This window comes from Cenococcum geophilum, assembly GCF_001692895.1.
Source record: "Cenococcum geophilum 1.58 unplaced genomic scaffold K441scaffold_67, whole genome shotgun sequence".
Lineage (NCBI taxonomy): Eukaryota > Fungi > Ascomycota > Dothideomycetes > Gloniales > Gloniaceae > Cenococcum > Cenococcum geophilum.
Genome location: NW_027137625.1, coordinates 208913 through 221882, shown reverse-complemented (window position 1 = coordinate 221882; position 12970 = coordinate 208913). Strand labels below are relative to the sequence as shown.

General features: G+C 48.0%; 1 protein-coding gene across 1 annotated transcript; it reads right to left on the bottom strand.

Moving 5' to 3' along the window:
• Positions 1-2075: 2075 nt before the first annotated feature.
• Positions 2076-12464, bottom strand: K441DRAFT_708810 (uncharacterized protein; the record flags this gene model as incomplete). The annotated part of the gene is made up of 15 exons (XM_067653805.1): positions 2076-2944; positions 3006-3760; positions 3815-5653; positions 5762-6811; positions 7283-8634; positions 8666-8854; positions 8891-9499; positions 9533-9964; positions 9995-10029; positions 10072-10144; positions 10175-10260; positions 10297-10399; positions 10430-10563; positions 10603-12079; positions 12139-12464. 15 exons carry the CDS (start codon positions 12462-12464, stop codon positions 2318-2320), a joined length of 9087 nt encoding a protein of 3028 aa, XP_067497978.1. The 3' UTR covers positions 2076-2317.
• Positions 12465-12970: the final 506 nt, after the last annotated feature.

Sequence of the window (12970 nt, the reverse complement as noted above, 5' to 3'; positions counted from 1 at the left end):
CTTACTAATTTAAGTAAACGGCGATAATAAATAGGAAGTTAATAAAATACTAGCCTATAAGATAGTATAGAGAATATTAAAATACCGTATTTAATAGAAGGGCTATAACTTAGACCTAGCTTAGTACCCTATATAGAACTTTATAGGCTGCCCCTAGAAGCTTAAAGAGTTTTATAACTAATACCCTAATATACCTAGACCCCTAAAGTACTTAAATAAGTAGATAGAATACTAGTATAATAAAGATAATAAGTTATTAGAGGAGTATAGGGACAAGAACGCCCTAAAGCCCTAAAATAGCTGTCTGCTAAATTCTGCTATATTCTGCCGTTTTCTACCAGTACCGTAAAAATTTCAGATATTTAGGAACATTAACCGCCGGTTAAAGTTATCTAATTGGTTAGATCTATGTTAAGACTTTTAGCGGCTACTCTTTCTAGCCTAGTACTTCCACTTAACCTATAATCGCCTTTTTATACTTAGTACGGACGCACTTATATCCCTCCTTTTTTTTTCTCCTTACCTTATATTTTATAATCCCACGTCTTATAAGCCTAATACTACCCTATTTTTAACTAAGCCTAAGGGCAGGCTTCCTTTCAATGAGGGGGGTAATATAACGGCGCTATCGCACGTTACCTACCAAATTCTGCCATATTCTGCCGACCTACAATTGGCTCGCCTAGGGCTAGCGCCTTGGCGGCTTACCCTATATATTTGTTTACATCGGTCCTAGCGACCCCTTTTCCTTCTCTTTAGCTTAGTATCTTCGTAATACAGCATTTTACAAGCTTTGGTTTAGAGGCATTTATATAAGCCATGACAATTAATTGCGTTATTATCTTTAACGTAAAGGAAGGCTTAGAGGACAAGATTAATAATATAGCTGCTGTATTAAATTTAGTAGTAGGTAGGATTCCAATCTAGTAGGCCTTTGGCCTTAAGGCCTTCCGATATAAAGCAATATATCTTATTATTTAAGCTATAATTATCACCATATATATAGCCAATATTACCTAAAATATTATATTACTTGGCAACTTAAAGAAAGGCAGCGGCTTAATCTTTATTACTATATAAGGGAAGCTCTAATAGAGCAAGTAGAGCCTTCTATAGCTCCTTTATATCTACATTAATAAAATAGGCATCTATTACTTAAAAGGCTTGATAATTTGGTAACGTCTATATATTAATTAAGAAGTGGATCTTTAAAAGAGAGTGAAGAAGCTTTACTTTTAATATTTCGCGATGCACTATAAAGGATTGCTCAATTAACTTTGGTATAGATGCCTTTGCTTTAATTACTACTTCCTCTATAGTATAATTAACTATTATAAGTAATGCGTAAAGCTCTAGCTAGGTAGCTGTATTATATAGTAAGTTTTAAAGGGTAATTAATTATATAAGATCCTTATTAAAAGCTTCGTGATTAATCGCTCCTTATAGGATCTTTCTTCCTACTCTTTGTATACTACTTGCTTTAGAGCCACTAACTTATTTATAATATTTATAAGGCGCTCTTGCCGGAGTTTCTTTACCTTTACCTCTCTAGCTTTTACTTTAATGCCATACTTCTTACCTAGGTGGGCGCGAGCAGATGTTAAAGAGGGGGTGTCCCATTCGCATATAGAACAGTACTAGATCTTATTTTTGCCATCGCGGATAGCCTTATAAGGAAGTGGTTTACGGGAGAGAGCCTAGGTAGAAGTAGCAGTAAGCTTTCGCTTTTTATAAGGCGGAGGAGTAGATAGAGTAGATAGATTTAATGAGCTTGCGGTAGAGTTGCTGGAGGCGTTATTATTAGCAGAGACGGTAAACTGATCTGAATTAAGCTCAGAAAGGGCAGAGGAAGTCTTATTGTCGTCATCGGTGACGTCGGTAGATGAGGGAGGCATGGTGGTGATAGAATCTTGTGTAGAGCTTCAAAATTTAAAAATAATGTATGCAATGACTTGCAAGCCTTGGCTTAGTGGTTGAATATTTTTAATTTGTATGGGGCTCTCTACTAAATTAGAAACGTGCACGTATCATCAAAGGGCCTAGGAGTCATCTACGGAGGAACTAGTACCGTACTTGGCACCTTATACGCGAAAATATTTAATATTCAATATATTGAATATTGAACGTCAATACGCAATATTCAATAATCGCTAATCAATATTGATTATGGATAACCTCACTGCCCCTGGTTGCACTAATTTCAATTTTTAGACGGACGCACTCATTATGCTTATCCTTCATATCCCCGAGGTACTTGGTAATCTTTGCGCAGACGTCTGAACCGTGAACATATCTGCCAGTGTCTCCATAGCCTTGGCTAGCCAGGGTGATCCATCAGATCCCACTCGTCTTCGAGGTCCGTGTCTCCGTCTTCAGCTCCGTCCACGTTGCCACCAGTTCTTCTACCCGCCGCAGAAGGTTCTATAACATCTGCAGCATCTGCACCTCGCGCTACAAAGAAAGGATGGCTTTTGTGTAACGGCCGACCCAGACAGACATAGCCCATCGGTGTGTGCATAATGTCCTGCCCCTTGCGGCGGAGAGTAAGCCACTCTAAAAGGAAGCTGACAAGATTCTTCGTAAAGACGCCGACCTTCTCGCTGTTACTCTGCTGAGATTCTGCATCGGTCTCGTCCGAAAGCTGCAGGTATTTTGTGAGAGGTGCACACTCTGGGAAGTCGATGTAGAGCCGGCCAGCGAAGATTCCAAGTTCGGTGGAGAGCCAGGCAGGTGCCGTGCAGCCAACGGGCAGGCGAGGGAGGACGTAGTACGAAAGCCTGTTGAAGTGCAGCATGTTCTTTGTGACAGGGGCAGCATATGCAATTAGGTGTACCTTTGGCTGCGTCTCTGCGCGAATGACGGAAATCAAAAGTTCAGCCTCTTCGGGGATAACTATGAGGGCCGTCTCGTTCCAAGGGTTCCACAGGATCCACTCAACGGGTCGCTGAGGAAGACATCGGTCAGCACTGCCAGCGGCAAAGATCTCTTACGGCAAACGAACTTACCAGGAAGTTATCGTTCGGGCTATGCTTTCCAAACTTGATAGTGTGCATGAACTCAGCCGAGACGAACAGCTGCGACGCCGTGCGGCAAACATTATATTTTTTACCTATGCCCGTACCAGCCAAAGCTATAAACACATGTTCGTACCCATGTCCGCCAAAGAGGCGGCCAGTTTTGGCAAAACGAGATACAGCCGCATGCAGACCCGGGAAGGTGAGGGCCTCATAGTGTGTCGGCTTCTGCATGTGACGTACCTCCTCTACCTGGAACTCGACTTCTCGTTCCTGCTCTACTTCCTCCAGCGCAGAGCTATGAATGACATTTCCGTTGCCTTTTGCTGCTCGTCTTTGCTTGCTGAGCTCCACCATGAACATCTTCAGTTCCGGGGACGACAGGCCGGCGTGAGAGCTAGGTTGGATGTTTGCTGTACCTCCGTATAGCTGCTTAAGAGTCTGCCGCTCAGGATGTTGAATAACTTTGAGATACGCTTCTCGGTGATTTTTGTCGCCGGGAAACTTCGCGTTCTTCCATTGCGCATCCGTTCGGCGGCAGAAATCTATTCCTTGTGCGAGGTATAGATTTTGCAACTGCTCATTAGCGCGGCAGGTCTGTTCTAAAAGCCAGCTGATGACGTGGGAGGAGTCAATGACCTCCCTACGTCTCTTCTTACACACGTCTAAGATGCTCTGGTGCACTTCTGGAGGGGCGAAGAAAACGACAGACTGAGTGCTTCCGAGTTGTCGAAGTCTCATAGCAGCTAGATCTGTTAGGTACACTTGCCGTTCGGGGCGGGGGATGGTGGTAAGCTTGCCTTGCACTGTGTGATCCTTCGTCTGGCCAAGAGCCAGAGTCAGTGCTCCGCGAGCGTTCTGTGGCAGTTTCAAGTCTATACCACGTGCATGAGCTTGGTCAATGTACACGAGGCATTCGTCAAAGTTTTCGGCAAAAGGGGTGGCCAGCAATGGGACCGTCTCCTTCCCTCCTCGATACTGGACCCAGGCTCTGTTGTCAGCACCGAAATAGACAGCACCTTTGGCTTGCGTGTCTATATCCAGCCATGCCTTGACAAGGCTCCGATTATCCATCTCGAGGATATAGGCACCGGCGTCTATGAGAATCCTGATCCCCATTGTCTCAATCCTTCGCAGCAACTCTTCCTCTGTCAAGCGCTTTCCCCGCCAAGCTGCAAGGTTGTACTGCCGGTTCCGGTCCTGTAGGAGGTAAGTGAGCACCTCCGCATTGGTTTGTCGTAAGCTTGGCAGGTCATCTTGTTTGATAGTCAACGGGAGCATCATCTTATTATCATTTGTGCCGCTGAATCCGGTTGTCTGGGCACAGGAGGTCTGCTTATCTCCTGGCCGCGATTTCGAGAACAGGGGGAGATCCCACCCAGAAGCCTGCAGCTTGACACCGAATTGCTTAGCATGAACAGGGAAGACAAAGTTGTTCATATAATGATCAAGAACATTTCTGTTGAGCCGAAGATGACGCCATAGTTCTTCGACTTGTCCCTTGTCATCGACATTGATGACATTCCAGTGATGCAAGGCTTCCGGCAGGGTATCAGAGCCAAAGGTCCACCTATCGTACTCAGTTGCGGGATCATCAGATTTTAAAACGTGCTGTAGACCATCGCAGAACTGAGAAAGATTGAGGCCTGAGTAATAGAAAGCCAAGCAAGTCAATAGGATAGCGACGTCGGGATGACCGAACTCTGCCTGTTCAGATGGAACGCCTTTCGCTTCGAAAGGGACTGCAATAGGATGTCTATTTGGGTGCAGTCCGTACTGCACATTCCATCTCTTCTTCAGGCAGAGTAAGAGAATCCCGTTCAGAAGCAGCCCACGGACAAGGAGGATGTTCTTGTATGCTGAAGACTTGTCAGCAAAGAACCCCGATACCCGCTTGATAAGCTCGGGACCGAGATCCTCCTCCGAAAGAACGCGCTTGATCTCACACTTCATGTGAGGTAATGTTGAATCCGCCAAACGAAGAAAGGGAGTCCGTCCGTTGCAGATTTCGTTTACAATTCGGCGGTGCAGGGCGACTTCGACGTCCGTTTGGAGGAAGTGTATCATGGGAAATCCGTGTGGTCGTTCAACGACCTCGATGCTTCGTAGGAAGCTCCGCTGAAGGTTCGGAAGATGATCCTCAACAAGAGACAGAAGTCTCTGTGCAACCTCCCAGCGGTGTGGATGTCCATCAACAGATATCTGGGGGCCACTTGGGTAAATCAGCTGCGTTTTTACAGCCAGAGTAAAGTCCGATTCATCAAGGACATCACGACACGTGTCGGTTAGCCATGACTGAAATTCGACCATCTTCTGCGCCTCCTTAAGCTTTAAGTTCGCAAGGCGTTGCAGCCCGCTGAGTTTGTACGACAAAATATGCTCAGGGGTGGTAAGAATAACACCGCAGCAGCGAAGAATTTCGTGATGGAGCTCGGAGTACAGTTTGAGCATGTTAGGTGTGGTCAATGTCCGGCGAGAAAACGGAATATGCCTGATCTCTCGGCCGATTAAACCTCCTAGTCTGGACTGCATTGTCTGGGCTGTCTGCAATAGCAGTGCCTTTGGCGCAATCAAGCGCAAGAGCTGCTTCTTGTTTGCCAGGATCGCCGCAGCCATGGGCACAATGCAAGAGGTTTTGCCTAGAAAGCTATTAGTATGCCAATTCAAAGTTTATCGCAAAGCGGAGATTGTCCATATGTAAGGTTGCACTGCCTAAGGCCTGAAAGGTCAGCAAGCCACCTACTTACCCTTTCCCATATTCATTTGCAGTACAAGGTTCGATCCAGATGCCGGTGATATGATCGCATGGGCAACATCTATCTGCTCACGGCGGATGAGCACATCGCTGTCAATCTCGAAGAGCAACCAGTCAAGGCAATTCAGTGGGCTCCAGTTTTCATGACCGGTATTTCGCCACTCCTCGAGCACTTTATGCTGGTCTCCTTTCAACTGCGCATGCTTGATTCGGTGAAGCCGCTGTAAGGTCGTAATTAGAACACCGTACCAAACTAGACTTTCTTTCATGTTGTTTCCGAACCGATGATTAGAGCTTGAGCGCAGCTGCTCGAGAATTGTCACTGGAGTGATGCAAGGCCATAAGTTACCTAGTTGGAGCCATTGGAAGCGATCATCCTTGGCAGAGAGGGCATGCCTAATACAGTCAAACTGCTCAGTCAGAGTCACCCGAGCCTTCTTGATGCACTCTCTGACAATATTGACGCCTGGCGGCTCCTCTTGAAGCCTGGACCGGTTGCTAACGTTCTCCAGAGCGGTAAGACTATTCTCCAAGTCTCTTCCGTACTGTTGCCGCAGAATGTCTGGGGATCTGACAAACGAACCTAAGATTTTACCTAGCTCAATGACCTCTTTGGATGGACGGGTCGCATGATGCATATCGTTCCGCTCATTGTGGGAATGTACACCCCGCGACAAATGCTTACCAGGAAGCAGTTCCTGGTTAGTAGACAAGTGATCCGCAGGAAGGGCCCCATTTTTGACTAGAAGATCTCCGGATAGTGATGGGATAACAGGGCCACGATTAGAGTCACAGCAAGTTGCAGGTTTCGTGTTCAAAGCTCGCGGCACTGACATGTCCATCGCGCCTTTGTGCTGCCCCAGGATTTCCTGAGCTTGAAGGACATACTCCGAAAGCTCTATATTCTGGTGCAGGCGTTGCCACTCCGGGAGAATCCTTCGAAAGGCCAACTCGACATCAACCAAGGTTGACTCGAATTCCTCTACCGATGGTTCCGAACTGGGCCACTGCTTCAGGAGGAAGCAGGGCTCCCAACGATAACCTTATTCATTCATTTATCGCGATATGCTTATCGTTATGAAGTGATATAGATACGATATTGAATCTTATGAATGAATGAATATTCATAAGCTTATGAATATATATATAATTTGGAGTGTTGGCGATGGTCGGTGGTGTTGTAAAGGGGTAGTGTGGTGTTCGCAAAGGATTGTAAATGCGCCTATCGTTCTAAAATATACGCACAAGTAAAATTTTATTAATTTATATCAGGATAGAGGAAGGAGCTTATTGGTTCGAGAGGCAGAAGAGGGGTGACGATTTGGGAGGACTGAGGACGATCGCCTCCCTTAACGCCTTGTCAAGCCTAGTGATATTGCTTACTTAGTCAATATCGCGATATTATCGTGATAATGAATATCTGGAGGCCTTAATGATATGAATACGATAAGTGGTATGAATATACATTCATTCATTACTGGGAGCCATGGGAGGAAGTGTGCGAGGCTTCTACCTTCAGCCTCGCACAGGATCCGATGCTTCTCTCGAGCCAGATCTTGCCGCGCTTTTTTCTGCCTCCAATTCGGTTCGAAAATGGGGTAGTCGGCGGCGATGAAATTCAGCAGTGATTCATGCGTTGGAGATTCATAAAGCTTGAATTCCGTGAAGCAAGGAGAGGATGGCGGCTGTAGGGCTTTCAAATCGTCCAGACAACTGAACGCGGCCAGCGACTTGATAACGTCCATGTCAGGGTTTGTGCCAAACGACAAGAGACCCAGTCGAAATATCAATCCATACGAATCTTCAGCATCAGTATGTCGGCAAAGGTTCACGAGACTCCCCCATTGTTCGCCGATATTGTTCTCAATCATGTCGCTCAAGCAACTCGGAAGACGTTCTGAAGTGTCATGAAATCCACCGATCAACTTCCAGTTATGGAGCATAGCTACTAGGTCTCTTATCATGGGGATGCAGAACGGTCGCTTGCGAACGAGTCTCACGATTTGGTAGACATTGGTGGTTTGGGGTAACCTGACTTGTCGATCTCTGGCGTTGTAAACCATGTCGTTCTCATCCGTCAATCTGTCTGAATCGGAGCTACCGCGCTCGTAAAGAAGACGACGAGTCTGACCGCGCCTTTGGAGGTGGGAGGGAATCTTGATGTCAATCTCTATCGCTTCCTCGTGGTACGGGGTAAATGTTCGGAGCCGGTCTGACTTGGTCAATATTTCTTGCACAAGAGCCTCATAACTATCGTGTTGAATGCTCGAAGTCAGGTGTTGGTCCCAAATGACTTTCTGCAGTCGTCGCTTGTCCGGGGGATAATATTCTCTACCCGGGCTCAATCTCTTAATGATTCTCAGAATAGAGGCAGGACTGTCGCCAATCGGCGTCCAGGGCTGACAATAGCCGGATCGAAGCATATGCAGAGCTTCTTCTGTGCCAGTACGCCCCGTGAGAGGATCAGGTAGGGCGAATGAGGTGTATGCGTGGAATTGAGCTTTAGAATATAGTATTCGCGGCTCGGGCGGACATGACAATCGTCCAAGTACGTCGTCGATTCCGAACCTGCCGTATTCGCCGGTGCTGCATGCCCGAACAGCAACATGTATACCATGACGCTTGTAGGTCAGCTGTCCTAGTGCAGTAATTATGCTTCGCCGCTCGATATTAGCTACGTCGCGTAGCACAATTTTGCTCTCGAATCCGTAAAGCGTTCCCGCATCCTGGTTAGGATCGATCTCCGCGTGCAGCTCTCGACACTCAAGGAGGCCACTTCTGTTGACGAAGAAAGAGAGCTCAAGACGCCGCAGCTCAACAGAAAGTGTGCCACTCATGGGCTGGAAGACGGTCAACCGTTGGGTCCTCGAAGTGGCGGAAGATTCCGGCCATGCACTTGCAGAGGTCAGAGTGGGGATCAATCAAAAACACCCTGTTTCGCTGCGCTCGGCGATTCAAGACATTTAGAATCCAGTCACTCTGCCTTGTCTTCCATATGGCAGGTTTTCGTCGGATTTCCAGGAGTTTTGAACCGGTGTTATACCAGTGTACACAATTTTCGACAAGACCTGAGGGCAAATCAAAGCTGTCGTTACCCACGAATACGCGCCGAGGGACATACTCCAGGAGACCGTCCTTGGTAAAGGCTTGAATAACCACGCTCTTTCCACGAAGGCCAAAATGGATTTCATGGCCACGTATGCGAGTTGCCATGACGTGACTCATGCCGCTAAGTGATGAGGGAAATGTCAGAAGGTGCTGGTTTCCAAATAGCTCCTTGACGTCCTCTGATGAGCTGATTTCTCGTGGTAGTCTTCCCAATGGCTTCCCATCTAGCAGCAGGTGTCCCTCGACGAAGTTGTAGTGGACTACTTGAGAGACAATGGTCTTATTTACCGTACTAGTAATTGTCGACACGACCCATCTCTTGTTCCGGGAGGAAAGGAACTGCCAAGGAGAGTAAGTCCTCCCAGTGGAATTGACGGAATCAGACCAAGTCTTATTGATCGCAGCTCCTAAGATGTCAGGACCGGATTGTATAGATTGTCGGATGAGTGATCGGATCTGGTATGCCATTTTCAGGTCTCGGACCAGCATATTTTTCAGGTTCTGGGGTAGCTTCGCAAGATCTACCACGAGGTTCTCCTGCAAAGCCACCGAGGCCTGCGTAAATGAACATAGATCCTCTGCATTCATCTTGGAATCTGATCCGGCAAAGGTGGTGAAGGTCCTTCGACATAGCAGCGCGGCCCAGAATCCGTACCTTGCAGCACTCTCCACTGCATCAACCCCGGCTGCCTTTCTAACCTCGTCGCGGAGACGAGAGATCCATTGCAAAGTGGCCTCGCGCGCGGCCTTGAGCAACCTCTCCGCAGCTTGGTGATCTGGACCAGAAGTCAGGGTGAAGAGTCGAAGGCTTAGGGTGATGAGAATTTCCATGCAATGCGTCTCGCGCCAGTTCGAGGATATGTTACGAAGACGATAGTCGATCTGTTCTATCAGGCGCTGGCAAAAAGACTGATCCTGGAAGACCAGGTGAGCGTCTCGCAGAAGGCCAGTTTCGGTTTGTGCTGGCCCTGCTTGCACGGCGAGTTGGTTGAAGACGTGCATGGTATCCTCGGAGCTGAAGTTTGCGTTTGAGGCACCTAGCTCCACTAGCATGGTCAGCCAGCGTCGAGTCTTCCCCGAGAGCAATCTTTGATAGGACGTGAACTCGTGGACGGACATGTCTAACGGACACTTGGTTTGGTTGGCTATGATCTCGTAGGATGATGGCCCGTCGGTGCCGGGAGCGGGATGTACCGATGATCGAATGACTGAGATTTGCAGACCGCGCGGAACATAGATTCCACAGAGGTGTTGAAATGTCATTGGTCTGTCGAGGTCCTTCAGCCATATTCTGGACTTCTTATCGTAGTATGAAAAGTCGAGACCCGTCGGTAAGAGAATTTTGGACAATTTGACTTTCATTTTAACCGCCTTGAAATGGGTCTGGAGAAAAGATTTCTTTGCTGACGCAAGCGATACACCGTTTGCAGCCAACTCTATGTAGCATTGAAGCTGGGAGTAGTCTTTCAGCAGCATGACTGGTGGCGAGGAGGCACTAGGCTTGCTAGGGTGTCCCAGATCACTGAATATTCTCCAAGCGGCGTCCCGATACGCGGCCAAGTAGCTTGGAATGCCGAGCTCAAATACTACCACGGCTTTTCGAGCACTGTCTTTAGGGAGAAGGTCTTCGTGGATAGTGATCTTCACCCGGTTCCGGCAACGACAGTGCCAGCACCTCTTACATCCCTGAATGTTGCGAGATCCATCAGGATTGGACGAGCATACACAAGTACCTTCGGAGATCTTTCGGCTGAGATCGTCGTATTTATCGCAAGCGTCGTTCCATTCGGATTCCTTGTTTTCGCGCGATCTGTCTGAGGCATTCTCGATCTTCTGCCGCAGGTTGCGTAGCCGAGCGGACTGCTCGACATATCGCGCAGCGAAGCAGTCTTCATCGGGTTCGCTGAAAATCGTCTTGTGAGTAAATCGACAGTTCCCACATCTGTTCCGGAGATGATTTTGGATATCTCGGAGGCGCTGCATACCTGATAACGTAGGGAGGTGCAAAACATCCAGGAGCTCGGGGCTGAATACTGGGTGGTAGTCGCGGAGGAGAGGACAGGCTTTGACAGCACATTTATCCATCTGGACCCAGAGGTCAAAAAGATTCAAGATGAAAATGCTCACTTGCTCTGGATTGGAGTCATAAGCGCTCCCAACTGCGGTGAACAACTCGGTAATCGACTCTGCTAGTTTAAGGCAATGAGATTGGCAATCTGCTACGGACTTGGGTGTTAATGGTCGTTCCACCTCGATCTTACCCTCCAATCTGGCTAAATTGTAATAACAATCAGCGAAATTTTTGACCTGTTCCATTGCGCCATCGCCCGAGGGATGGATATCCAGTAATGCAATATTTGCCCGTTGTGCATGGGACAATGTGAGAAGATTAAAGAGGTATTTTTCGCTGTTTGGAAGGGAAAGGTGGAGAGCCTGCTCATCGGCATGAGACGGGAGCTTGGGGATAGGTCGTGTGATTGCCCTCTTGAACTTAGCCCAGGCTGATTCAACCTGTTCTGTAGCCTGCTCAATAATTCCCTTGAGCAGCGGACTAATGGAGCTAAAGAGCTGCTTGTACCCAGCAGAGGCGGAGTAGACCCGAGTCTTGTCCATTTCCAGCTTCGCAAGGCGACGGCACAGCTTGGCTTTGAGCATGATTGTCAACTCCGGGGCAAGCTGACCAGCGCAATCCTCAAGAAGCTGAGTAAGCACAGCGCAAGTGAGAAACTTGTAGCAGGCTCGTCCAGTCTCGTTTCCAAGGGTGAGGCAGAGCTGACGCTGAGTTGCGACACGGAGGACAAGCCATAACGGAAGTCTTCTCCATGGAAACTCTGCGTTTTGTATATTGACATCGTCCCGCACTCGCTTTCGTAGTCTGGGCACATCAATAGAGGATCCGACTGCCTCAAGCAAGGGCATAAGCATCTGTGTGACTAGAGCTGGGTCGGTGGTATCCCTGGTCTCGATGATGGAGGCTTTCGCCTTGACGGAGAGTGCCGCGAAGCGCTTCAGAGACTCCATGCTAGCTTGCTCAAGAAAGGTAGCTAGACTGTCCTGGAAAGATTTTTTAAGGAATTCGTCAAAAGGTATCTGGGCAGCGCGGCCAGGGAAGTCCCACTGGAGTGCACTCTCGGCGGCGAGGACATCCTCAGAAGAAGGCGACGCCTCGAAGGCCTCGAAGATAACGGTATTCACATCACCACTAAATTCTTTACTTCAGCCGGAATTTTGGTGGAACTTTTTTTGAGTTGTGATACTTACCTGACATGGCGTCGAATAAGGAGTGCCGCATTCTGTTCCACCACATGTAGGATTAGTAGATCCTTTGGTTGAAGACGGCAGAATTCTTGCAGCATGGATGCCTTCTTAAGATGGCCTTTAGTGATATTGAGGCAAACGGTAAGAGAACAGCGAATAGAAGTCCACGTTTCCGCAAATTCTTCGCCCGTTAACCTATAGAGGGTATCGCAGGCACGTATAAGGCGAGTCAGGATACTGTGTTCAATGCCTTCAGTATCTATATCCAGCTGTCCGGGCAGCTTGGGTGGCGGGACCAAATGGTTGAAAACCGACTCGAGCAAGTCCATGGTTGCCAGCGTCACTCGAGGAGGTTGACAAGACGACAAACGGTTAGATGTTCCAACGATTACAGACGTGTAATGCCGGTACAAGGGGTATCGCACGAGCAACTAAAGGCGGGCGATATGTTGGGAGATGAATTAAAAAATTGCGCTGAGAAGAAGTGCGGGAAGAAAGTTGTAGAAGCAGTCTAATGGAAGCCTCTACACAAGATATACAATAAGGGATGAACAGGCATTCTAAGGTGAATGGAAATATTGGTTGTTGGTGGTTAAGACTCAGAAGAATTTCATGCAACGGATGGCCAGTGCGCATGTGATGATTCCCGCCGTCATGCCGCATGCACGCTTCGCACAGCGCAAGGCGGAGACAAGACGCCCCGTGGGGGCCACTACAACGAGACCTGGGCTTCTCAGATGTGCTGTCAATGCATGGTCTTGCAGGTCGAGCATACGGCTCGGCCAGTGTTGCCGAAAGCTCCGTTAGTGCTCGCCAAGGCGCTAAAACCTCAGCT